Consider the following 26,851-nt stretch of genomic DNA (forward strand, 5'->3'; position numbering starts at 1 on the left):
AGCAGATATTTGCCCCCTACCCCTGAAACCTGCCCTATTCCTACTCTTCATTTCCTGCATTATTATCCTTCCCCCCATTGTGTGAATGAATGATCACACAACCAGTCACATGGACAATACCCGGGTTAGTGAGCGCCAGTAGACGACCTGGATGTGACTGAGCGTTAGCCTATTACTTGCTTTGTTTGAAGCAAGGTGATTTCATCAGAAGCTGTATAAGATGTCTGAGGGTGAGGACACAAAATCCCGGCTACCCCACAAGGCCCTGACTGGCTCCCGCCTGCCACGGTCACATGGGAGCATCATCCTGATCTGCTCCCGAGGCACTGCTGTGGCCTCTAGTCACAGCAGTGTGAAGGCCCAGGACACCACTGCCAAGGGAACGGCACTGCTGCCCTCCAAGGCTGAGAGCTATTTGTCTGGGGCAGATGCCAGCACCAAGGGGAGCTCTGGCTCTGGCTGCATGTGTCACAACGAGCGGCCGAGGCCCGGCAGGACTAGAGGCGAAGGGATGCGGGATGTGGATGAAGATGTGAGCCAGACAGCTACGTCTGTTCACAACTGGAAAAGGAGGAAGAGGAGGGCGGTAGAGATTTGCCTGAAGCAGCGGAATTTGAAGATGAGAGGCCCGGGAGGGGTCAGGCAGCATCGACCCTTCAGACTGATGCCAAAAACCTGCCTTCCCGTAGACATTCCTGTCACGGCTTCCTGGAGCCGTCTCCTAGGAAACCTGCCTGCGGCAACCCCCATCCCTCTCCCCCGCCAAGGAGGACTGCTCACAATGCCGCTTCTCCTTCCAGACCCCTGACCCGTAGCCAAGGAGCCTGAAGGGCCTGCCGTCGCTCCCCAGACGTTGCTTGTGACACCTGCCGTTCATTGCCCAGAACATTTATTTCAAAAGACAGAAAGCACAGGGGCGCCTGGGTGGCTCAGTCGGTTAAGTTTCCGACTCTTGATTTTGGCTCAAATCATGACCTCACAGTTTGTGAGGTTGAGCCCCATGTTGGGCTCTGCACATTGACCGTGTGGAGCCTGCTTGGGATTCTCACTCTCCCTCCCTCTCTGCCCTCCCCTGCCCATGCTCTCTCTTTCAAAATAAATGAATTAATTAAAAAAAAACAAAAAAACAAAAAACAGAAGGCACAAAGATCCTCCATGGATCTCTCTTCCAGCACCGTGGGGTCATGACTAGGATTGAGGGGTGGCCTCTTCCTCAGAGACCAATCAGGACCACAGGAGGCACCCCCAGCCGCCAACCCCAGAGACTCAACATCAACAGGGATTGGTATTTTCTGAAAATCACTTGAATTCATAGAAATGCTAGCTTTGGTGGACTTTGAAACAGTGAGTGGAGCCATCCAGCCAAGGAAAACCGCATCAAAGCTGCTTGGCCTGGAGGGAAGCCAAGGGCCACAGAGGCTGTACCGTGGTCACGGCCAGAGAGGGCCAAAGTGGAGATCAAAGATTCCTGACATCAGCCACCAGGCTCTAAGGCGAGTAAGCAGAGGGATGTGGAATTGGCTGCCTCGCTCTAAATGGCTGCCTGAGGTTGCCGCAGGGGAGAGGGCCCAGCATAAGCACCGGCAGCTTTGGGAAGCACTGCTCTAGTTGTCTGCCCCCCACCCCCCAGTGCTGTACAACAATATTTGTTATGCTCACAACGAGGGGTCAGGGATTTGGAAAAGGTGCGGTGGGAATGGGTCATCTCTGCTCCACACTCTGGGAGCTCAGACTTGAAGCTAGGGGTGACTCAGTGGCTAAGGCCAGAATCCTCTCGGGGCTCTTTGCATTCAGCTGCCAGCTGTCAGCTGGGACCCTAGCTGGTGCTGCCGGCCTCTCCATGAAGCCTGAGCTTCCTCCCTACATGGAGGCTTGGCCCAGAGGCCATCTGAATAGGGAGAGAGCTGAGCAGAAGCTGCTTGGCTTCGTAGGACCCAGCCTTGAAGCTCACACAGTGTCACCCCCTCCACCTTCAGTTTAAGTGAATCCCTAGAGCCTCTGTGCTCTCTCAGGGTGAGGATGGGATGATTTGGTAGTGGGTCTGCTGCTCTTTCAGTTTCTCCTACTTCTCATTTCTGCAAACAATTGCTCGGCCCAAAGACTCTATAAGTGCTCTGGGTGAGAAGATGCCAGTGACTCAAGTAAAGGTCTCAGGGGGTTTTGGGGACTGAGGCATTTCCCAGCTTGGGTTGCCTAGTGACACCAATGACCAGGCAGCCAGGGGTCATGTTGGCCAACCCAACAGAGAGAAAAGCTCCCCCTACAACCTGAATCCAGGCTTTTGCACTGGGAGTCTGGACAAGTCTTACAAACTTCCGTTGGTTCTTTGAGCCTAAATGCCTTCCTCTCTTCACCCAACTTCTACTGGGGTGGATAGAGGGCTAGGGGGGTACCAAGGAGCTTCCCGGTGGGGAGAGTCAGGGAGGGGCTTCATTGAGGAGGGCACACTTGTGCTGCTTCTTAAAGATGAATCAGTGAGGGCATTCTAGAAGTTGGAACTAAGATTGGATCTTAGGGGGGTGGTGAGGAAATCCGACAGGAAAGCAGACTGGGAACTGTTACAGGCTCTGTATGCCATGCAGAGTTTAGACTGCAGGTTATGGTTGGCAGGGAAGGTAGAAAGACAGTGAGTTGCAAGGTAGAGTGTCCTTAGGGTGAAGGTCTTGTGGGGACTCACAACCTTGGTGAATTTACTAGAATCCAGGACCCTTGAGCCCTGTACATCCAGAGACTGGACATTCTTGGCCCTCTTGCCAACTATGTCTCAACCTCACTGATGCGTAAACCAAAGAGCAAGGTTGTTAATTTGCGCAAGTGAGGAGCGCCTCTTTGCAGTGGCAGAAACGTTGAGACCCCATCCAGGACACCCCCTATCTGGTGCCGAGGTCCTGGGGAGCCAGGTTGGCTGTCTGAAGGTTGCCGGATAAGAATTCAAGCCATGGGAAGACAGTGTTATGGAGGGCAGTTCACAGGTTCCAGGCACTGCCTGCTGCAGCCAGAGTGAGAGACCCCACCGCCTGAACCCCGGGCGCCCCCTCCCAGGTCACTGGGGGACACACCTGTGTTTTTACTCACTGCCCCCTTGTCACATCATTTTATTATGCTAGTGTCACAGATGCAGTCTGGCCGTTCCCAGGCCTGGAGGGCAGCTTGTCTCCTTCTGTTAGGTGTTGATTGAATTAGTCGCTCGTCTGCTTTCTCGAGGGCTCTGCTGGGGCTTTCCGAACCACTGTGATTGGGGATGTACGAAATCAGGTTTGTATTTTAGGAAGATAATTCGGGCTGCAGCAGGAGCCTGGGGGAGAGGCTGGCAGCCAGCCTCTTCGCTACAAGAATGGTGCCGGGAATGAGGTGTGACCTCAGTAGGTGGGTAGGGCCCTCTGTGAGGGCCATCAAGCCCTCCCTTGTCGGCGAGGCGGCCTCACTTTTGTGTATGAGTCTGAGTGGGAGCCCCTCTCTCCCAATTTCCAGGCCCTAGAAGGAGCGGGGCAGGGATAGAGACCTCTCGGGGCAGGAGCTGGAAGGAATGAAGCCTGCTTTGTCTCTCTCTGGCACTCAGCGTCTCCTCCTGGGATCCAGTCCGGATTCAGTTCCTGGGAACCTGGCAAGAACCTGGCTCTCTGCCCGTTACTGGAAGCATTTCTCCTAGAGTCCCCTGTGGGACTTCAGCCGGAACGGGGCACTGGGGCTGCAGCCACCACAGGCCTGTGGGTCCTCAACAGAAATAGCGGGACAGGGAGGGGCTACTGACGATGGGGCCCAGCCTAGCCCCGCCTCTGCTTCCCTGAGAGGAGGGCGCAGTGGCGCCCCCTGTGATTGGAAAGCACAAGGGGGGGGGGGGTGGGCTGTATCCCCCAGTGGATGGGAGAGACAGAGCAGCTAGGAAAGTTGGGGTTCACTTGCACGATTTGTGCCTTTCCTGGTACCAGGGATTGTGCCCCCCTCTTCTGTTGGGGATCTTCTTACCCTGGAAGGAAATGCTCACGGGTGGAGGGCAGGGCTGGCTGGGAAGGGCAAGGCCCCACAGGCTTCTGGATCCTGGCTCCCATTCCTTGTCTGACCTAGCTAGGAGCCAGCAGGTCTAGGTTCACATTCCAACCTTGCTGCTCACAAGCTGTGCGGCTTTGGGCAAGTGTCTTGAGCTTTCTGTGCCTTTGTTTCCTTATCTATAAAACAGAAATAATAAAAGTACCTCTCTCAGCGGATTGTTGTGGAAATTACATGAGTCAGCATCTAGGGTGTAGGACAACTCTGGTGTACAGGAAACATGAGAAGTCCAGAAGCTGTGCCTGCACGCACAGCCCCTGATGGACGGGCCAGACTCCCGGTGGTCCTCTGCTCCCAGCTGACGGCCCAGCATCAAGAGGGGGCTCCCCGATGTCCTTGCTGGCTCATCCTCATGGGTATCTTTGAGGCCACCCTTTTCTGTGGCCACTGGTCCCTCCTTTTTCATCCTCCTTCTGCCCAAGGTCAATCTCACTGTCTCTCCTCCAAGAAACACTCCTGCTGAGCTGATAGATTTGGCAGATGAAACACAAGATGTCTAACACGAAAGTAACTTTTAGTCTAAGTCTGTCCCATGCAATATTTGGGGCCTGCTGTACAAAACTATTCTCCACATATCCGAAATACGGATTTCAGATTCATCCTGTATTTTAATTTGCTAAATCTGGCGGTCCTACCACTGCGAGGCCCCAAAACTAAGGGGTCTCACGCGGGTCCAAGCAAGGAGACAGTGGTGGTCGGTGGGACTGGGTCCTTTCCTCATACTGGGGGACCTGGGGGGTGCTGCAGTCTGGCTGCTGCGACGTTGTTGGTGCTTTGGGACCCGGAGTTCCTGGCAGGCTCCTGATGACTTGAGCAGGAGGCACCTTCTGCGTGTAGAGTGCCGACTGTGTCCTAGATGTGTCTGGCAAAGGTCAGACCCAGGCGAGGCCCAGGGGTCCCACCCCACTGTCTGCGGGGGTGGGGACGGTGCAGACCCCAAGACCCCAGGAATGGTGTGGGGTGTGGAGAGGGCTCCCCGCACGGTTTCTAACGTTGGTGGGGCGACGGTGCTCAGTTGGTTAGGGAGAGCTCGGGCACAGGAAGGAATTTCCTTTGGAATTAAATACGGGCGTGACTTTGACAGGGGAAACCTCACTCAGGCCTAAAGAATGTGCTGGGAAGTTCTGAGTGTGAGGCTGGCCGTCTCCCTCGGCTGGCAGCACGACAGGGCCCCGGGTGGAGGAAAGGCTTTTGTCTGGAACACCCCGTCTCCAGCCCTGAAGACCACCGGTGGGTGTGAAGGCTCCCTGGGCGGCTGGAGCAGCGAGGAGGCTGCCAGAGGGCCCAGGGTCAGGGGGCTGCATGTGCTGGGGGAAGGGGCAGGAGGAGAACGAGAACTGCAGGACTGTTTCCGGAACCATCCGTGGCACTAAAGGGTTGGGAGCAGGTGTTCTCCACAGGTGGTGTGCCCGCCCAACTGTGGGGTGCAGGCTCCTGTTTCATGGGCTGTGTGACTTGGGGAAGGAAGAATTGGGGGAATGGCCCCAGGAGACCCACGCTTCTGCACACGTTGGAACTTCAGGAAAAGAATGGCTGGCATCGGCTCCTGGCTCCTGCCTGGGTTTTTCCACAGGGTGATCTCTGCTTCGTGGGTCAGGCCAGAACTCTTGGTGAGGTTTGGGGCCCCCTACCTGTCCTGAGCTGGCTGAAAGTTTCCAGGGCAGGGTCCAGGAGAGGCTGGGGGTGCCCTGCTGTGTTCGAGACCCATGTGTGGTTTACAGGTTCCTGTGACTGGACTGGTTTTAAGGTCAAATAAAGACCCACGGGGCAGGAAAGCCTGATTTGGCAATCTCGTAGAGCTTGAAGGGAAGCTTCTTGCTGATTTCTCACGGCACCTCTCCTGATCTTGCACCAGGGCCCAGCCTTGGGGACCTGCTGTCCTGCAGAGGCAGCGTCAGGGCCCCCTGCCTGCCTGCTCCCAGGGTTTGATCTATTCTCCATAGAGCACTGGGTTGGGCTCCAGGGTGAAACAGGAGGTGGTCTTATGGTGATGGATGACGAGCCCTGGCTTGACCTGATATTCTGGGCCTTTGCAGTTAGGAGAGGCATTCCATTAATGGGACAGAATGCACCGGCTCAAACTGAAGCTTCGAAGGTTGTTCAAGCCTTTTCATGGCCACCTTTAAGCTCCCGCTGTGAGTTAAGCCTTGCAGATGGAGGTGCGCCCCGGGGGGGGGTTACGTCCTGGGGCCTGGGCACTGTTCTAAGCAGGTGTACCTGTCATCTCTTAAAAAAAATTTTTTTTTAAACACTTATTTATTTTTGAGAGGCAGAGCATGAGTGGGAGAGGGGCAGAGAGAGAGGGAGACACAGAAGCCAAAGCAGACTCCAGGCTCTGAGCTGTCAGCACAGAGCCTGACACAGGGCTCGAACTCATGAACCATGAGATCGTGACCTGAGCCGAAGTCAGACACTCAACCAACTGAGCCACCCAGGCGCCCCACCTGTCATCTCTTTTAATCTGCATGACAACCTCACGAGATTCACAATTTACAGATAAGCGAACCAAGGCACAGAGAGGCTCAGTAATTTGCCCAAGATCACCCAGCTTGTAAGTGAACCCATAGTCAAGCCCAGGCATGGGCGCCAAACCTGTCTGCCCCTCATGCCACCCCAGGTACTCTTGGCACCGGGTGGCCATGAGGGCGTGGGGAAATGAGTAAGCCAGCAGCGTGGCGAGTGCAGGGATGGGGCTGGAGAGGGGAGTGTGGGAGCGTGCACTCCACACAGGGACGGCTCTCCTGTATGCCCCTGACCTTCTGGTGTTGGCAGCCCCCAGTCCTGGGCGGATCAGGACGACTGTTCCCCATGGTCTGCTCTGCTCCACAGGAGCATCTCTGTTCAGGAGGGCCAGAGCTCAGACAATAGCTCCACATGCAGGTGGGTCATCAGTTTATCGCACAGACCATACCATCTGTCATCCTGGGAGCTTTCAGGGCCTAGAACCCCATGCTCAGGGCCAGGAAAAGACCACTCACCCAAACCTCAAGTAACAAGTTGGGCCTGGGGTGCCAGAGCCTAGAACTTTCTGGTTGATGGGGGGTGGGGCTCAGCCAGGAAACCATGCTCTGGTCCCTGAGGTTCGACAGCCTTCAGAATATGCCAGTGCCTCCCCACTGGCCTCCTCTCTGTCACCTTCCCCCAGGGAAATGCTGACACTCAGGACAGAGGCTGAATGCGGTGGAATCTCCAAGATGGGGAAGATATGGCCGTAGCTTGCTGGGGGCAGGGGCTTGTGTTGGATTCCTAAGGGAACAAAGCACCTCAGCCTGGGTGACTCAGATGTATTCTCTTCCAGTTCTGGAGGCTGGGAGTCCCAGGTCGAGGTGTTGAGCCCATTCCTTCTGAGAGCTGTGAGGGAAGGACAGGTCTAGGCCTCTCTCCTTGCTTGTGGATGGCCGTCTACTGTCTCATATCAGCTTTCCTCCATGTGTCTCTGTGTCCAAACTTCCCTTTTATAAGGACACCACGTCCACCCTAATAACCTCATCTTCAGTAACTCATCTGTAATAATCTTATTTCCAAATAGGATCCCCGGGGTACTGGGGTTAGGACTTCGGCGTATGAACTACAGGGCATACAATTCAACCCACGCTGGGCATTTGGAGGCAGCAGGTGCGGTGGGAAGAGTGAACTTTGGCTTGCGTGGGAAGATCTGACAAACTTGGGTTTACATTATCTTGGGTTTTCAAAGGCCATTTGGGCTCTGAGCCTCAATTTCCTTCCCTGCAGAATGGAGGTTGAGAAAGAGTTCATCTGTTCATTCTTCCCGTATCCTTTTCGTGAATGGCAGCCAAGCCCATGCTGGGGGGTACGTCATGGGCGCTGACCTCACAGGGTGCTGCGAGGACCGGGGAACCCACTGAGGCTCAAGTGAGTGCTGGCACATAGTAGGTGCTCTCCGAGCGTCCACCGCCATCCTCTCCCCTCCAGCCGTGGCGCACAAAGCTCTGGGGATGAGCAAGTTTCTGTCGGTGGAGGACCCCTGGGCCTCCATTCCGTGTGTCCTCACTCCTTCCCGGGGAAGGAGTTAGGCCTTGGGCTGGAGCAGACACCGTGGATGGCCCTGGTCGCGAGAACGAGACAGTCTGGGGCTCCCAAGGAGAGTGGGCAGTGCCCCTGGCCAGGGTGGGAAAGCCCAGCGCGGTAGCACAAGGGCCACAGAGAAGCCACATGCCGCTCGCCTTGCAGTGTGCTGAGGAAAGCCTGACAAGGCTGCTGTGCTCTTTTCTCCCCACTGCTCTGGGCTTCTGCCTCCTCAGAGCCACTCTCCTCTGATAAACGCTGAACGCAAAATCAAAGACGCAGAACAGCACCTTTGCCATTTTCCACTATTTCATGATCGTGTCGACGCACCGGGGCTGTTTCCAGGCCCGGCATCCTGCCAGATCTCTGGTGTGCTCCCCGCCTGCCCCACCTCCCGCAGCATCTGAACTGAGCCCTGCGGGGCCTCTGGCCAGAGCTTTCTAAATATAGCTCCGTCCTCCTCCAGACTGCACAGACCAGATCCTCGGAACGGCTTCTGTCCTGACGGCCAGCCTCTAGGCTGTTTGTCAGTTGGAGGGAGGAGCGGCACAGACAGGGAGTGGCCAGGCCTGGAGAGGAGCCCCAAAGCCGGGACACTAGCGACCCGAGACCCAGATGCCCAGGGGCCATGGCCTTGGCCCTGAGTTCCTGTCTTCTGTCACTGGGGAGGTGTGTCCCTGGCAGGCTCTGCTGAGCTGTGACTGAGGGACAGGACACTGGTGAGGCTGATGAAGGAGAAAAATGGTGATCTTCCTAGGAGGTGGAAAGAGCCTGCCTGGAGGGTTGAACTCCTGACTTCACGTCTGAGCTGGGTGACTGGGCGGATCCACCACCTTAAACCTCAGCTTCTTGGTCTGTGAAGTGGGGGTAATAAGACCCTGTTGAGGGGCTTAAAGAGAGTTTGTGCCGAGTGGCAGGCACCGGTGGGCCTCTTGTGCCAGGGCTGTTGACGGCTCTGAAGGACACTCTGTAACATCTCATCCCAGCTGCTCTGTGGCACTCAGGTGACCCCGACAGTCTACACTGCTGTGTGTCTTTAGTTTTGCCTTGGTGTAGCATGGGTTCCCTCTTCTGGTCCTAATGGTCCAAGAGGTACCCCAAGCCCAGAACCTCCCCGGCCCTTTAGATAGGGAAGCAGCCAAGCCTTCAGAACTCACCTCCTCAGCCATCCTGCACCTAGCTGGGTTCCGAGGCCCCCTTAAGACATTGGCCCACATGTGGACAGGGAAGAGGAGCTGGAACTACTAAAGAGAATGAAATCCTGCGGATGCCTGAGTGGCTCAGTTGGTTAAAGCATTAGACTCATGATTCCGGCTCAGGTCACGATCTCATGGTTTGTGGGTTCGAGCCCGCTTCAGGCTCTGGACTGGCAGTGTGGAGCCTGCTTGGGATTCTCTCCCTCTCTCTCTGCCCCTCCCCTGCTTGCCCGCTCTATCTCAAAAAAATAATTTTTTATTTTTTTTTTTTGAAGCATTAAGAAAGAATAGGGGTGCTTGGGTGGCTTAGTTGGTTAAGCGTCCGACTTCAGCTCAGGTCATGATCTCACGGTCCATGGGTTCAAGCTCCACGTCGGGCTCTGTGCTGACAGCTCAGAGCCTGGAGCCTTCTTCAGATTCTGTGTCTCCCTCTCTCTCTGCCCCTCCCCTGCTCACACTCTGATTCTCTCTCTCTAAAATAAATAAACATAACAAAAGAAGAAAAATTTTAAAGTAGTAAAATCCTGGATTTCTCAGCTCCAGACTTGGCTCTACTTAGGAGGCACCAACCCATGTCCACCACACTCCCTACCTCCCATCTACTCAGTTTTGTTTAAGATGGGAGGACCTGACCTGTTCCCAGGATAGTTGGGACCTTGCCTCCTGCAGTTAAGGAGTCTTTAGTGGAGACACTTAAACTAACAACTGTTAGGATCAGGCATAAGGCAGGGTAAAGATAAGAGTCAGAGGCTAAAAAATTTTAGCAGTCAAAGGCTTTATTTGGGAACTAAGGTCTCGGGCGAGGTTCCGTGACTCAGGGAGAGAGAGAGAGAGAGAGAGAGGAGTCAGGGAAGTCGCCCCCAGGTGTGGCAGGGTGGGGTTTTTAAGCTGCAGCGGTTCCGGGTTTAGGTCCGGGTGGGCCTTTTTTTCGCATCAGGTCGTGCTGTCGCTCGGTGATTGGTTGACCTCCAATTCGTTCTGGCAGCTACTAGGGGCTTTTGGTTGGGTTGCGCTGGCAAGATGGCCGTCCCCTCTACTGTGGTTCCAAGGACATCCTAACAACAACCTTCTAGGGAAAGCCTGATCTTCATACAAGGAGAAGCCACTCTGCTCCACGAACTTTACTCCTATTGGGTGTACAGGTCACTGCCCGTGGATCTGACACTCTCTGGATAGAGATAAGTCAGGACTAGATAGCGAAATCCTCAAGTGTTTCCAGGGATAGAAACAGAGAGTTGCTGGTAGAGACAGCAGCCCCTGTTTAGACTTTCCTTCTGACAAGCTGGTCCCCTGGCAGGGGGGCTAGTGCTCCATGGGGATAAGGCATCAGATGGGCATGGGCTGTCCAGCTTTGTGTTGCTATGGCCACCATTTACAGAGCACTAACTCAACACAGCAGCCCTGTGAAGTGGGTCCTGTTATCACCCTCATTTTCAAAAGAGGTTGAATTAATATCCCAAGGTCACACAGGTACTCAGTGAAAAAAACCAGGATTCGAAGTTTGTGCTTTTTTGGCCTTTATGATTTCTTCACACCTTGGAGTTCCAGGGTTTCCAGGATGATCACAGTTCTTAAAGAATAGTCGCCAGGGCTGCTGAGAGGACATACCCACAACCAACAAGCTGCCGGATTATTAGAACAAAAGCACCCGGCTTTCTCCAGGGGAAGTCATGCTGAACTAACTTACCAGAGCTCTCTGGTAGTTAGCAAAAACATGTCAGCAAAGGAAACCTGTAGGTTTAGTGTATTGAGGCTTTTCAGAAGTGTTTGGCAATGTTCCGTGCCAAAAATATTTTCATATCTGGAAGAAAATGAGTTACTTTGCTGTGGCTTTGCAGGGAATGCTTTGTCATTAGGGTAAGGAAGATATTCCAAAGGATACATGTGCACCCCTCCTGATGGAGATTGGTAAATAGCAGTGCCTCCCAGGGATTGGTGCTAGTAAGGTTGTAGTTCATATATACATTTTTTTTTAATATGAAATTTATTGTCAAATTGGTTTGCATACAACACCCAGTGCTCATCCCAACAGGTGCCCTCCTCAATGCCCATCACCCACTTTCCTCTCCCTCCCACCCCCTATCAACCCTCAGTTTATTCCCAGTTTTTAAGAGTCTCTTATGGTTTGCCTGTACATATTTTTTAAATTAAAGATCTGGAAGAGGAAGCTTATATAGAGGAAAATTCCAAGTCTGCAGGATTCTTGGGAAATGGGAAGCCAGATTAATGGAATGTGTATGTTTTTTGCTTTGGTTCCCAAATCCTTGCTAATGATCGGCATTTTGTTGGCCTGATTGCCACAGTAACAGTCAAGGGGTTTCATCCATTCCACGCTTAACTATCGCGTGCCCTCTATACGCCAGGCACCGTGCTGGACACAGGCATGGATCGCACATAGTTATTCTGCTTCACACAAGTGAAATTCTGCAGGTCCTCCATTTGCTCTTTTTATTTCTTGAGCCATTGTAAACAGTGCTACCGCATTCTTTGTAATGTCCGCCCTCTGGCATTTCCCTAAGAAGTGACCGCATACACGATCATTTAATTGGTTCCCTCTCATTGGGCTTTCACATTATTTCTGGATTACAATAAAATAACAGTATAGCCTTAAACATTCCTGTATTCCAGGACGCCTGGATAGTTCAGTCAAGTAAGCATCTGATTCTTGATCTCAGGTCTTGATCTCATGGTCATGAGTTCAAGCCCCACATTGGGCTCTGCCCTGAGAAAGAAGGCTACTTAAAAAAAATAAAATCCCTGGGGCACCTGGGAGGATCAGTCGGTTGAGCCTCTGACTTCACCTCAGGTCATGATCTCATGTTTGTGATTTCATGCCCCTCATCAAGCTCACTGCTGTAAGCACAGAGCCTGCTTCAGACCCTCTGTCCCCCTCCCTCTCTGCCCCTCCTCTGCTTGCACTCTCCCTCTCTCTCAAAAACAAATAAACCCTTTAAAAAATAAATCCCTGTGCTCTGATATTTGTCCACATGGACAAGTGTTTCTGAGGATAATCATCTGGAAGAGAAATTATGAGGTCGGGAGATACACATTTAAATTTTTTTATAGAAACTGATGAATTGCCTGCAAAAAACATCCAGCTCAGTTTTAATTACCCCCAAAGCATCTGGCAACGCCAATTTTCTCAAATCCCTACCAACATGGGATATTATAATGTTTCCTATCGCTGCTGTAACAACCATAAATTTGGTGGTTTTACAACAATATAAATTGATCATCTTATGGTTCTGGAGATCAGGAGTCCCACTCGAGACTCACTGGGCTGAAATCTTAAGAGTATCAGCAGGACTGAGATCCTTCTGGAGGCTCTAGGAGAGATAGATCCTTAGCCCATAGCCCTCTTCCATCTTCAAAACCAGTGAAGTCTGGAGTCTTTCTCACGTGGAATCACTCTGACACTGACCCTTCTTCTGCCCCCCCCACCTCTCCATTTTCAAAGCCCCTTATGGCATTGAGCACACCTGGATAACCAGGAGTCTCTCCTTACCATCAGGTCAGCTGACTAGCAACCTGAATTCCACCTGTGTCCTTAATTTCCCCCTGCCTTGTAATGTGACGCGTCCCAGGTTCCAAGGAGTCGGACGTTTGGGGAAGGGGTATTTCTCTGCCTACCACAGATACCATCAGCCTTTTTAATTGGGTCCATTCTAAGTGAAAACATGGTATCCTGCTCTTTTAAGTCACATTTTTTCAAGTGTGAGGTTGAACATCTTTTTCTGTGTGAAGAGGCAGAAGGGTTTTTGTTTTCGTAAGTTGTCTGTGTCTTTTGTCTCCTTTTCGGTTAGTTTTGGGGGGGGGGCGGGGGGTTGTTTTCAATGGAGTTAGAAGTTCTTGAGGGTAAGGACTTTTTCATATTCGTGTTTACATCCCAGTGCCTCAAGACATGGCCAGATTCAGAGAAACTACTCCCTGCCTGTTGGCTCTCCTTTCTTCTCTCCCACCCCATTCTCTTGCTTCTCTGCTTTGGAAGCAGTGCCTGGACCTGGATGCTTCTGGCTGAGCCGAACGTGTCTAGGAGCGGGTGGTGGTCTTATAGCTTACTTACAGCGCCGTGGACTTCTCAGGCCGTGACAGGCTCTGGGGTTCAGACAGATTGGGGGCACAGCCCATGACCCAACCCTGCGCTGAGGCAGCCCTCTGCCCCTTTCTGAGCCTGTTTTCTCACCTGTAAAAACCACGATGGTGACATGCTGGCATTTTAGGGTTGCTGGTATGGAACAGGACAAATATTGACCCCTCCTTTTGAGAGCAAGGACCCCTCTTGCAGAGCTGCCCCACTTGCCACGGGGAGGCCGGGAGGAAGCCCTACTAGGAGGACCCGGCAGGGTGCCAGCCCCAGGGGTGCTCCATGCCCCCTGATCCACCTCATGGCTCCACCCGACAGCAGGTAGAGATGACTTTCCCCTGCCTCTGACCTAGAAACGGAGGTGCAGAGAGGCCACGGGGCCCCAGACGGCGTGGCTGGTTTGGTGTAAGGGGACTCTTCCCGACCAGCCCGCTCCCACGGCCTCCCTCTCTCCCCCGCTTCTCCAGCCAGCTGGGCTGCAGGGCCCATGCCAGCCGCCCTCCTCCTTCCTTTGGAAGCTAGCAACTGCCCTTGCCTGGCAGCCCCAGACCCGGGACTCTGAGGAGGGGGGCCACGGGAACCCTCTGCGGCCCTTTCCTTCATGGTCAGCAGTCTGGGCTCCAGCCCCTCCTGTGCAGCCGCCTGGGGCTGGAACTCATTAGCTCTTTTATTAAATCCATCTGCTCTGCTTGGAGATGGCCCCGAGTCTCCGTGCTCCCCGCCCTGGGTATGTGAGGCGGGGGCTGCACACAGATGCCATTGTGTGAATTGGGTCGGCGTCCTGGAGGGCAGAGGCCCAGGCGCCCTGTGTGGGCGAGGGCCCCGCCCGGCCTGGAGGGTGTGGATACTGAGGAGCAGGAGTCCACATGGCCGTGGAGTGAGGGGGAGTCTGGAGAACCCTGAGCCTGGGGGGGGGGGGCGTGCTGGGATAAAATGGGACACTGCGGGTTTGCTGCTCTGCCTTCCGCTGATGAAGCCACCCCCTCCCCCTCCCCAGGAGTGCATCATTGACGAGGACTGCGGGCCCGCCAGGTATTGCCAGTTTGCTAGCTTCGAGTATACCTGCCAGCCTTGCCGGGACCAGCAGACGGTGAGTGTGCCCAGAGGCGTCTGCGGCTGCAGCACCGGATCTTGGGGGCTGGGCTGGGTCCCAGAGAAGGAGACCTGGGGGAGAAGCCTTCCCGGAAGTCTTCTGTGGGGCTTTTAACCATGTCCGTGCTTGGAAGAGCCTCTCCATGCGGCCCAATGGGGCTGACTCCTGGAGTGACAAGGAGGCCATCTGCAGACCTGCCACCACCCTCACTTGCCGCATGATCTCATGGGTGACAGAGGAGGGAGGGAAGGCGGGGACCGGGTACCTGTCATTCCCCCGGGGTAGACCCATCCCCGTAGATGCCGCCAGTGACACTATTGCAGCCCCCACCCCCCCACCCTCCACCCTCCAGATCTTTCTCCCCATCTGCCCAGAGAGGGCGGAGGGAGGGCCGGAAGAAGCCAGAGGACTTCCCTGATAGAGATTCCACAGAGAAGCACGAAGCCAGGGAAGCGGGGACTCCCTCCACCCAACAGATGTTTTGGACAAAGCCATATGGGCTCATTGACTTTTCTTGTCCTTTTTCATTACCGAGGCAGTAATAACACAGCATGATAACAAGTTTGGAAAATAGAGGGCTTCTTCCTCCCCCATCTGGTGCCAGCTGTGGTCAGGCAGCTGCAGGTGTCCCTCCAGCCTGCCACCTCCAAGTGTGACTGTGGGGCCCCGGTGTGCTCCGTGCTTGTCAGTCCCGCGTGCAGCTCCACACTGTGGCACCCCCACGCCCTCCCCATCCAGATGGCCTTCCGGGCTTGGGCCTGGATTTAGTCAGCTGTCGAATCAGGCTGCTGCCTGCAGCTGTGGGCCATAAGCCACATTCCTTCCTGACCTAGGCGCCTAATAAAAAGGAGGCAAGGCACAAGTCTGTGGGGGACACACTATGTCCTTTGCAAAATCTCAAGCTACATAGGAAATACTCCAGATACGTGACTCACCCCAGGTGCCATCTTTCCAGTGTTCTCCCGTCTCTGCTCCCTTAACTTCCGCTAAAAGCCCCCCAAGCCTCAGACCTCAGTTGCCTCCTCTGTATAATGGGAGCATGTGGTTAACCCACGTGTGGCATTTTCAGGGCTGGGGACAGTGACAGTACGTGAGCCAGCATGCTGTTGTTTGCCCGCAGCTCTGCACCCGGGACAGTGAGTGCTGTGGAGACCAGCTGTGCGTCTGGGGTCACTGCACCAAGGCAGCCACCAGAGGCGGCAACGGGACCATCTGTGACAACCAGAGGGACTGCCAGCCTGGGCTGTGCTGTGCCTTCCAGAGAGGTGGGTGGGCTCTCCACTGGGTACGGGGCAAGCCCTGTCCCAAGCTCCACCATCCTGGTCTTCCTGGGGCCCCATCTGTGCCAGACACACCTTTGCAGGGTCCCACCTCCTTGGCAGGCTCCCAAACACTCAGGGTGCATCCCAGCCCCACAGCCTGGCCTGAGGCAGGCCCCCACCTGGAGCGGACCACCAGGTCTTCTGTCTGTGTCTCCTGTTGACACCTAGAAAAGTTAAATCCCTTCAGGATGCATGAGCCCAGGGCAGGAGGAACAAGCCCTCCCTACTCTCCACCTCATTTCCCAGGCCCTGAAGGTAGCACCTGGCCCTGTCCTATCCTCTGAGGATGTCCCCGTTCTAGTCCTGTCTTCCATTTTCACTGGCCCTCGTGGGTGAGGTCGCTCAGGCTCTTCCCTCCTGCAGTGTTTCTGAAAATGTCTCCTTCAGCTGCCTCCCCAGCTCAGCCTCTGCAGCTCCCAGCCCGCCTGGTACCTTCTGTCCCAGCCATTTTCCTCCAGGTCGGCGCTCCGTGTGGCTCCTCTGGCAGCTGTGGTTGCTCTGTTCTGTCTCCTCAGACTCCTCCGTTTCCCTTCCAAGGCTTCCCCCAGGCCACACCCAACCCCAGGCCTCTGTTGCTGCTGTGTCCCAGCCTTGAGGGCCTTTCTTACACTCTTTATTTCTCCAGACCTTTGGCCTCAAAACCGAGCACAAGCCCCCCCTCTCCAGGCAGTCCTCTCTAACTGCTCCAGCCTTCCAGACTCATTCCCTCCACAGCCCATTCTGCCATTTTGTTTCTTCTCATTTCACCTCTTTAATTTTAACCTCCACTTCGAGGTTGAGGGGCTGGAAAGTTGGGGCTCTACCCCATTTCTCTGCTTCCTTCTGTGGTACCTGCCTGCTTGGTGCTGGGCACACAGGGGTGACTTTCCCCTGGCCCTAGGTCTCTTGTTTCCTGTGTGCACACCCCTGCCCGTGGAGGGTGAGCTGTGCCATGACCCCGCCAGCCGGCTTCTGGACCTCATCACCTGGGAGTTAGAGCCTGATGGAGCTCTGGACCGATGTCCGTGTGCCAGTGGCCTTCTCTGCCAACCCCACAGGTGAGGCCCCACCTGTCCTCCCTGTTAGAGGTTGAGAGCAGATGAGATGCCACCCAGTAGGATCTCAGGAGCAGAGGGGTGATGTGGATTTAGTTCAGGGTAGGTTTAATTTGAGGTGTCCTTGGGTCATCTGGATGGAGCTTCTGATAGCAGTCAGATCTATCGTTCTGGGGCTCGGGAGAAGGTGTGGCCAGGGATACAGATGCGGAGCTCATCCACACGGTGGTTGAAGCCTCATCATGAATAGGTGACCAAGGGACATGGTGTAGAGGCAGAAGAGCTCCCACCTAGGACCATCACTGTGAAGGACAAGCTGAGAAGTTGCTGGCAGAGATGACTGAGAAGGCACAGAGGTAGAAGGGAAACTAGAGAGTGGGCCACCAAATTGGAGGGCACCATTGATGGTGTCATAAGCTGCCGAGAAACCGTGAAGGAGAGGTGTGGCCTCTGTGCAGTCACTCTCAACCTTCCCTCCAGCAGAACCCAGGGTGGCCGGGCAGACAGAACTCCCTGGCCCTGTGTCGTGATATGACAGGCTCTGCCCCGCCGTCAGGAATTGTTCCCACCACGAGGCCCAGATGGGCAGGGGGCTGAGAGGGGTGACACATTGCCATGAACTGTCGGGCCCCCAAGTCCTCAGGGCCTGCCCCAGAGAGTCTCACAGGAAGACAGACCTCCATCAGAGGTGTGCAGCCATCCCTCTAAAAGTGGTTTTCCCTCAGCAATGTTTGTTAAAGTAAGATGTGGACAGGAAGGTGAGACTCCACTGAGATCTTAGCGGAGGGGTGAAGGTGAGTTCCAGGTGCGGGGCCTTTGCTTTCCTGCTTGGGTCTCCCCGTGTTGATGCATCCAACTTCACACGCCCTCCCCCTGTGGGGACACATGGCCCTCGGCTGAGTCCCTGCCCGGTCTCTCCCTAGCCACAGCCTGGTGTACGTGTGCAAGCCGGCCTTCATCGGGAGCCGTAGTGAGGACGGAGAGAGCCTGGTGCCCAGAGGGGCCCCCAACGAGTACGAAGATGGCAGCTTCATTGAGGAGGTGCGCCAGGAGCTGGAGAACCTGGAGAGGAGCCTGTCTATGGAAATGGCTCTTGGGGAGCCCGGTGCTGCCTCTGAGCTGCTGGAGGGAGAAGAGATTTAGACCCAGGCTTGTTTTGTGGGTAGACATGCAATAGAAATAGCTAATTTATTTCCCCAGCTGTGTCCTCTAGGTGTGGGCTTTACCGGGCTTTTTTCCACGGCCTCTTCCCAGTACATGTTCCCTCTGGCTTGAAACAAAATGAGGTGCTGTGTATTTGCCCAACACCCTCCCAGACTGTGCACGGTTCCCGTGCCTGGGGAAGATGGGGGTGTATGGGAGGGTGGAGGGCTGCTAAACTGGTCCAGATCATTGGCTGCTTTGCCTCTGCTGGTTGGCACCTGGCACATTTCATTTTATTCTACGTCCCTTGGAGAATTGTTGGAGGGGAGGCAAGGGGAAAGGATGCAGATTTCCCCATGATGGGTTTTGGGGAAATGTTGACTCTTACACATGTGGAGAAGAGTGCCCTGCTTTGCAAACGTAAACCTGGTGAAAATGTAACAGGTGGCTTTTCCACGCATTTCTTCCCACAGGCACAGGCAGGCTGTGCCTTCAGCTGCTGTGGGTGACGTGTTCTGTGCACTCTGTGTTCCACGTGTCCCCGTTCTTTCATCAGTGTTACTCGGCTCCTACCTCTGTGCCAGGGGAGCAGTTCTGCATCACTTGCCAGTCCGGTGAGGAGGGTGGTGGTCTCCCCATCTGTCAGGATTTTGGTGTCTCAGAGACATCAAGTTGCTTGCCCAAGTCACACAGCTAGTGAAGATCAGAGCAAGATGCACCCAGGTGTGATTCCAAGCCCAGTGCTCTCCCCACCAGCCTCAGGGCCACGGAAAACACTCCGTAAAAGGAGGGAGGATGGGTTTTTGTTTGTTTGTTTTTGAGGCGTATCTGGAAGTAAGGCCAACCTAGTTCACTGTAAGATTAAACTTCTACTGGTAGAAATAGCATTCTCCTCAGTGTGGGGGTGGCCATCATTCTAGTGGAGACCAGCGATATTGATGCTGTCCCCCTATGGCAGTTAGTTATGTTAGTGTCTTTGAAAGTACTACGATTGGTGCATAAGATCTATGTTAACTTGTCAGAAACAGTGATTGTAGGGCCAGGATTATAAATGAAATTTGCAAAATCACTTACCAGCAACTGAAGACCATTATAAACCACGTGGAGAAAATCAAACCAAGCAAGGCTCTATGAAATATGGTTGTAACATCCACACTGAGAGCACTGGATTGGATGCTATTCTGCAAATGGTATTTTCAGGTGCCATTGACTGTTTCCATCATGTATTCATCCAGAGTTAAATTTTAAAATTGCACATGATTGTATAAGCATGCTTTGAGTTTTAAATTATGTATAAACATCTATGTTGCATTTAAAAATCAAGCATAAATCACTTAGATGACTCCTTTATAGTTCTTGGATGTCTTCTTTCTTTTTGACTTTGAATAAATAAAATGGGAATGATCTGCATTGTCCAAAAACAAACAAAACCAAAAAACTCTTCCATGTAAGTGACTTTAACATTCAAGTGAAGCACACCGGTTTTAGCATCAAAATATTTTAGAAATGTTCACTGCTTTTGTAAGGCATTAGTCTTAAGAGTGTCAATACTTCACCATCTTCTGAAAGAGTAAATGGAATGTATATGACTCTTCTTTCCACTCAAATGCGGTTCTGGGCCAGAACATAGATCTTCAGAGACTATAATAATAAAAAGACAATATATTAAGGTCCGCTGGGGGAGGGGGCAGGCACCGGATTAGGCAGTCTACCTCTATCATATCTAATCTTCATTGAATCCACGAGTATTTTTTCATTTAGCAGATGAAAAAAAAAAAAGCTCAAAAATATTAAGCGATAGTGCTAAAAGTCAAATAAAAAATCTAGTACAGTAGGCCCAGGATATACTGATGATTTTAAGATCAAATATAGAGCTGATCTCTACTCAGTGTCAAAAGTCACCAGGACCACTCTACATCCTTACTACTCAACAGGTACTGACTGAGAGCCTACTCAGAACCAGGTGCTAAGATCTGCTGTGGGGCTGCCATGTTGAGCCAGATAGGGTCCCTACCCTGGGCGCATCACAGCCTCATGAGAGATACACATTAAACCCAGCACCCACCAAAGCAGTCAACCCAATGTCAGAACGGTGATGGGAGCCCCAGAGAACACTCAGCTGCATGGGAATTGGCTCTCAGAGATCAGAGTTTATCAGGTGATCAGAAGGAACAGGAAAGGGCATTCTGAGCCAGAGCAGAGGGAGAGAGGTGAGAAAAAGGGCTGGCACATAGAGGAAACTGCAAGTAATTCACAGCGCCTGGAAGGCAAGGTGAATTTGAACAAGCGTGTGGAAATGAAGCTGAAGATTATTTTGTTCGGCAAAAATTTTGAGTTCCTACTGCGCCAGGCCCTACCTGCATGAGTACCAGGAGACCATGGTACATAAGATAAAGCTAAGTCCCTCCCTCACAGAATTTATGTGCGGATCCACCCTGCTCCCCCGTCCTCAGAGCCCACTTCCAGTGGGAAACTGCATTTGACAGAACACATTTGGCACCATTACTGGAAAAACAGAACCACTGCGTATTTCTCTCTCAACAAACCAGTACTCCTTAATTAAATGGGTTACTTAAGCATTATAAAAGAGGCTGAACACTCAGTTCACTGGGGAAAGAGGCAGGTTGGGAACAAAGAAAGCGGAAAGGAAGTATGTTCCCCACTTCTCAGGCAAGGCTGTAAGGTCCACTAATCAATCATTCCTGGCCTGGTCAATTCTCAGGCTCTGACCAGTCAGAAGACCTGTTTCTCCAGTAAAGATGAGCTGGTGAGGGGATGAAGAGGTGTGCTGTCATGGGGAAGGGGCAGAGCATTTCTCCCCAGTGCTTTTTTGCCCTCCTAGCTTGGCCCCTAATGATCGCTGTGTGCTTTTCTGAATGGTCACACACACTTTCACGCACTCTTGATCTTGTCAAGTATTCTTGTTTCTAAAAGCTGACTTTTGAAAATTAACACCAGAACTAATCAGGTGGTCACATAGCACCCTTCTTCCCCACAGGAATGGCACTGAAGGAGCACCTTTGATGACACGTACTCCTAGTCTAGATGGCTATAAGCTTTATTTGGGCCATGAACTCCTTTGAAACCTGATAAAAAAATATTTTACTAGGCCCCTAGAAAACTATACATTCCACAAAATTTTGCTTTTAAAAATGTAAATTGCCTTATAAGGCTTCTGACTGCTAATGACTAAAATATTGCCTTGTTTTTCAAAAACTACACAGACTTTAGATGCAATAGTTTTATTTAGCAAATAAAAAAAAGCTGCTTCAGATTATCTTCTATTCCATATACTCTAGACTACAATTTGTTAAGTCACAAGTGCAAAAGAGCTGGTTAGGGTCTTGATGCTAAACAAAGGGACACAATTCAGCAGGAGAACTAGAGTAGCCAATTGCAAAGGAAATACTAGCAAATGAACCAGAATAAATGATTTTATTGTATTCCATACATTCACAGGTCACTTCCAGATTTAGCAACAACACTGATTAGCCATGCTCAGATTCTGTGTACTCATTTAGCTTCGACCATGTAGTAAGTTTTAGCTCTCTCCTGGCCTAGAGAAGGACCACACCACCATTCCTAACTGTGTAGCCTGGCAACGATTTTTCTAGCTGTGGCAGAGCCTCACGGCCCCCTCCCCCACCATTTTCTCAGAATCTCTAAGTGCTTCCCATCCGTTATGAAACAGATCGGCAAATACTCTAGTGCAGGGCTCCTTTGCTCTTTTTATCTCATCGTAGCTATTACCCCTTACTTACACCTTGGTTTGACAGGTGGACTTTGAACTAGCAAGCTTCTACAGACCAGCCAGACACAGCACAGTCCTGAAACCATAGCTTCTGCTTCTCTGACCAGAATGCACTCCTCACCTTCAGCACCTGCTTCAGATATGTAGGTACTTGGTTCTCCCACGGCATGCCTGGTTGATGCAAACCCATCTCTCCCATGGTAGAAGCTCTTCAAAATCCTTGTGCGACCTCTGAGGAACGGGGTCACGATTTATTGCATGTGGTCTGTGTCCACCTCAGGAGATTCAGCAGATGAGTGATCACTAGGCCTCGCTGCCCTGCGCTTGGGCAACTGATCCACACAGTCAGTGTTCTGCCTCTTGGCTCCTGCCTCAAGTGATTCTCTGAATCTGAGGGAGGTGGATCACATTAACCGCCCTCGCATAAATTACTGTGCCCATCACCACAAACTGAGTTTGAACAATTCGTCGCTCCCTTTACTGAAATGGTTAAAGTGCAACACCGTGCTCTCACTCTATCAGGCACTGAAAAGCAGGAAGCTTCAACTTTTTTTCTATAATGAGATCTATTTTCTTCACTCTTGGTATTTGTAGTATGCCTGTAATCAGCAGCAGAAAACAAAAAGCAGGGCAGAAGGCACAGAATGAGGAGCAGGTGTGAGAACTTTACCGTTGACTCTTAAAGGAACACGAAACCAAACCAAACCAAGCCCAAAGCCTGTTTTGTTGACAACTGGCCTCTCCTGCTCCATAGAGTCAGTCCTCAAACGCAGAAACTCGATTTATTAACCCCTAAATTCCAAGTAAGTAGGCCTGTATCAGAACCAAAGAGTTGTCATGTCACACCAGAAAATCCAAGTGATTGGAAAGACAATTCACTGCACATGCTTCCAAGAAGCAGAGGAGACTATGAGAACGCCAACCCCCTAACGCAGACTCAGAACAGTACTTAGATGAAATTTAGCAGAATGCACACAGTTTACATGGAATAAAAATTAGCCAGAAAAATACCTTAGAAAAGATTATTTCCCCCCTGTGGATTCCAAGAAACTTTAAAGATATTATGGAATTCTCAATCATTATATTCAAACTACAAAGCCAACATCTGCTAATACTATTTTCTAATTATATCTTTCTTAAAAGGAAATAAGGTAAAAATCTGATTTCGAAATATTGACAGGATCCTCCAAAGTATTAACATCTTTTCATCTGAGAACTTTACTGTAAACGTATCTTACAGAAAGAATTATTCAATACTCATTACAAAATATTAAAGAAAATAAATCTATTCTTAACCCAGACTCTTCATCCACAAAAGTTTAATGACTAAAATAACACAACAGAATGAACAAATGTTTTATTGGCATGTTCATCGTTGTAAACAGCATCTGGCATGAAAAAGTTTTACCAAAACCTTTTTAATTGATTTTTATAAATTAGATGGCATTTTCAAAATTTATGTAGAATTGTGTTCATTGAAGTCATATTTAGCAAAGCAAAAACTTGCCCATTCTAATAGACTTTGCAATGAAATCATGTTGACTACATCAGCCTGTGCTATGACCTGACTTACTAGCAAGTTTTTTTCAACACGATGTTAAGACGCTTTCGCAAAGTTAAACTACATGTAACTACAAATCAACTCCAAAAATTAGAGTGGGACTTACAAGGGTTCGAGAAGATTCAAACTTGAAGTAAATCTTCAAAAGTAAATGTACAAAGGAAAAAACTGAAGCCGCTGAACAGAAAAACCTCATTAACAAGGGCAAATACAATTGTATGGGACCCAGCACTGAGGAACCTCACTGAGGATTACATGTACATAGACTGCTATACTCCTCAATGTACACAAATGTACATCATGAATGGTACGTGAAAAGAATAACCATGGGAAATAGTTGAACTGCAATTATGATAACTCAATAGGATCAATTTTATTTACATGCTGAATGAACGAGTGAACCATATTCTCTACATCCATAACTTAAGTACAATCAGTTATAATTACAATATTGCAGCAATTTGAGCTGCTACTTGCTGGGAGCGGTCTAAGGGAAACGTTTTGATGTTCCAGAATAATGTTTTAATACTTTGCAAAAAATGAAACAAAATAAAAACACAACTTCACAATTCTTTACTGGGTTATGGCTGGTTCTAAGAATTTCTCTCTTCAGCTCCTATTTTTGCTGCTTTCCAAGAGTCAACACACAGTTGCATTTACTTCCAAATTGTCAATGAGGTAATGTGTGTATCAGTGAAATAAACAGAAAATTCATTCATTCATGGCCTTTGCACAGCTTTTATTATGAAGCTATGAGCATCCTGTTTGAGGCTAGTTTTACTAGCGGCTATGTGCACATTCGTCCGCAATAAAAGAAGTGTACTCATTCCCCTTCCCCCTTTCCTAGTAGCAGGTTTCGCTTTCTGTTTTTTGTTTTTATTTTTTTGCACATCCCTTTTCACTTTACAGTACATTTGACTATAGTGCACAACATGATTCCAAGTCAAAACAGTGGCCCATTGGGCACTGAGCTTCTGATTGGTGAAGGGCAGTCCAATCAGTGCTGGTGTCACTGGGTTACCCCTAACCATGTCCGGCCATAACGGCACTACACAGTAGCAGTGAACCATCTAATTAAAACCAAAAATCCCCCAGGGAAAATGCTACACTAGCAGAGTCAGTCTTGAGTCAGATCTTTATTTGGTGCTCCATCCAGATATATTTTTAGTGCTTTCTCTTTCCGAGGTGAGTACGTTACACGATGTCCCGTCTTCTGCAGCCGACTGCTTTCTTTTTTCATCAGTTCATTTCTTTGCTCGTCTGTTAACTCCATTAATTCTTCTGTTTTATCCCTACATTTAAAATATTAATTACATATTAGATTGGTATAGCCATCTGCCTCTAGTAACTTACGCTTGAATGTTATAATGCTCCTTGGTAAGAAAATGAAATCTGATTGTCACTGGTGAAGTTAAATAATCTCATACTAAGATGTCCTGGATGGCAAATGTGTTCATTATATTAACACAGCAATGACTTCTAAAAATGGTACAGAAAAATTCCCATGCTACTGTAAGTGTAATAACAGCCACCACTGATTGAACATTTATATATAACATGCACTATGGACAGTTTTGTTAAATGCAGTAGTCCTTGTTCTCAGAAAATCCTGCAAGGCTGATATCACTGTCACCATTTCACAGATGACGAGGAGTTAGGTAAGTAACAAAGCCTAGTCAGAACTCTTATCTGCCAGGCATCAAGGACTATTCTTTTTCCTCCGTATTTGTGCTGGCTCACACAGTAGCCACTTGCTACACGTGCCTACTGAAAGCTTGAGACCTACTGGAAGCGTAACACACACTATTTCTAAGAATTACTGTAAGAAAAAGAATGTAAAATATCTCATGAACAATTTTTGATATTGACTACATGTTGTGATAACATTCTGGATATAATGGGTTAAAATATTTTATTAAAATTAATTTCACCGGTTTCTTTTTACTTTTTTAAGTGTGGCTACTAGAAAAATTCAAAATGTAATGTGTGGCTCTTGTACTAAGTACTGGTCAGGGCTGCTTTATACCATAAAAAAAGTAAAGGTATTTATGGAAAACAAGATACTTATGGACAACAAAAATGTTACATCACTATGAATAACAAATACACTGTAAAGATACCTATAAAATATGACGGCACCATCATCACAAATATAAAGAGGCCAGACATTTAGGGTAGAAACTTTAGGATTCCAGTCCAAATCCTGATGAATATCAAGGACAGAAATATCGCAGGGAAAAGTTCCTCTACCCTAAGGAAAAAAATAAATGAATGACTAAATCATGCTGACAGCCATGTTTATTGAGCACCAGTACCCAAAGGCAAACACTCTCAAGACTTTACCTTAGCAAATTCAATATCTTCCAAAGGAATTCCACTGATTTCACAAAGCTGTAAAAGGAAACATTTTATATGAGTTCATTTAAAAAATCAATTTGCTTAAATAAGTTATCAACCTTTTAACCCACACAGAAATAGCTTGATGTTTTCAAAGATGGAATAAATGTTTGATATAAGAAATTAGAAAAAAAAAAAGCAGAAAGTGAAATCGTCTCTTGTCCACTCTGCAAATACCATGTCCCAGAAATGCCAACTTAGTATATTCCTCCTAGACCTTTTCCTATGCACACATATAAACTACATCACATATATCTAAAATGCACAAAATTATATTTATGAAACCTCTCTATATAATACTTTTATATAGCCTATATATAAGAATAGGACACAGAATAACCTCATGATCTTCAACAGCTGAACAATATACCATTTTATTCCCTACCAATGGTCACTGAGCCTATTTTTAATTTTTCTAGTTACAATGCTATACTATATATACCTTCCTGAACATCCTTTCATATTTCTGCAAATATTTCTTGAGAATGAATTCTTAGATGTGGACTTGCACATCTGAAAAGCTGATAATGCCAAAGTGAAGCCTGAAACAGCGATGTCAATTTAGCCACCTATCAAAGCTGTATGAGGGGCGCCTGCGTGCCTCAGTCGATTAAGCGTCCAGCTTTTGATTTCAGCTCAAGTCATGATCTCACGGTTCATGCGTATGAGCCCCACATTGGGCTCTGTGCTAACAGTGCAGAGCTTGCTTGGGATTCCCTCTCTCCCTCTCTCTGTGTACCTGCCCTACTCATGTGAACGCATGTGTGTGCACTCTCAAAAACATATAGACATTAAAAGAAAAAAAAAAAGCCGTGCGATCTTGCCTGTTTTCCCAAACTGACAACTCAAGGCATTTTATTTCCTACACTTCCAGCATTTTAAGAGGAAAAGAATGCTGTTACTGTTTTAACTTGTATTTATTCTTCAATGAATTGCCTATTCAAGTTCTTTGCCTACTTTAAAATTAGATTATTCACCTTTTTCTTATTAATGCAGTAGCTCCATATAAATACGGACCATAATGCTTCATATCTGTTTCAAATATTTTTCCCCTTCCTTGTTTTTTATCTTTGTTTATCGGTTGTTTATTAAAAAAAGAAGAAGAAATTGGAGGGATGCCTGGATAGCTTAGTCAGTTGAGTGTCTGACTCTTGATTTCAGCTCAGGTCATGATCCCAGGGTCATGGAACAGAGCCC

The 26,851-nt window shown here is 49.8% G+C and overlaps 2 protein-coding genes across 3 annotated transcripts in view; one reads left to right on the forward strand and one right to left on the reverse strand.

Moving 5' to 3' along the window:
- Positions 1-19,297, forward strand: part of DKK3 (dickkopf Wnt signaling pathway inhibitor 3) — a 46,434-nt gene extending 27,137 nt beyond the window's left edge. Inside the window, exons 4-7 of the mRNA XM_040456862.1 lie at positions 14,351-14,443; positions 15,567-15,711; positions 16,649-16,805; positions 17,726-19,297. Of these exons, the coding sequence (XP_040312796.1) occupies positions 14,351-14,443; positions 15,567-15,711; positions 16,649-16,805; positions 17,726-17,945 (615 nt within the window). The 3' untranslated portion in view covers positions 17,946-19,297. The remainder of the gene's footprint in view (positions 1-14,350; positions 14,444-15,566; positions 15,712-16,648; positions 16,806-17,725) is intronic.
- Positions 19,298-21,364: 2,067 nt separating this feature from the next.
- Positions 21,365-26,851, reverse strand: part of USP47 (ubiquitin specific peptidase 47) — a 110,781-nt gene continuing 105,294 nt past the window's right edge. For both annotated transcript variants that reach the window (XM_040456860.1, XM_040456861.1), the window contains 3 exons: positions 25,601-25,648; positions 25,378-25,508; positions 21,365-24,549 (listed from right to left, as the gene is read on the reverse strand). In XM_040456860.1, coding sequence (XP_040312794.1) covers positions 24,375-24,549; positions 25,378-25,508; positions 25,601-25,648 — 354 coding nt within the window. In that variant the 3' untranslated portion in view covers positions 21,365-24,374. The remainder of the gene's footprint in view (positions 24,550-25,377; positions 25,509-25,600; positions 25,649-26,851) is intronic.

The sequence above is a fragment of the Herpailurus yagouaroundi genome, unplaced genomic scaffold, assembly GCF_014898765.1.
Source record: "Herpailurus yagouaroundi ecotype Mexico unplaced genomic scaffold, PumYag 218, whole genome shotgun sequence".
In the NCBI taxonomy this organism is placed as follows: Eukaryota; Metazoa; Chordata; class Mammalia; order Carnivora; family Felidae; genus Herpailurus; species Herpailurus yagouaroundi.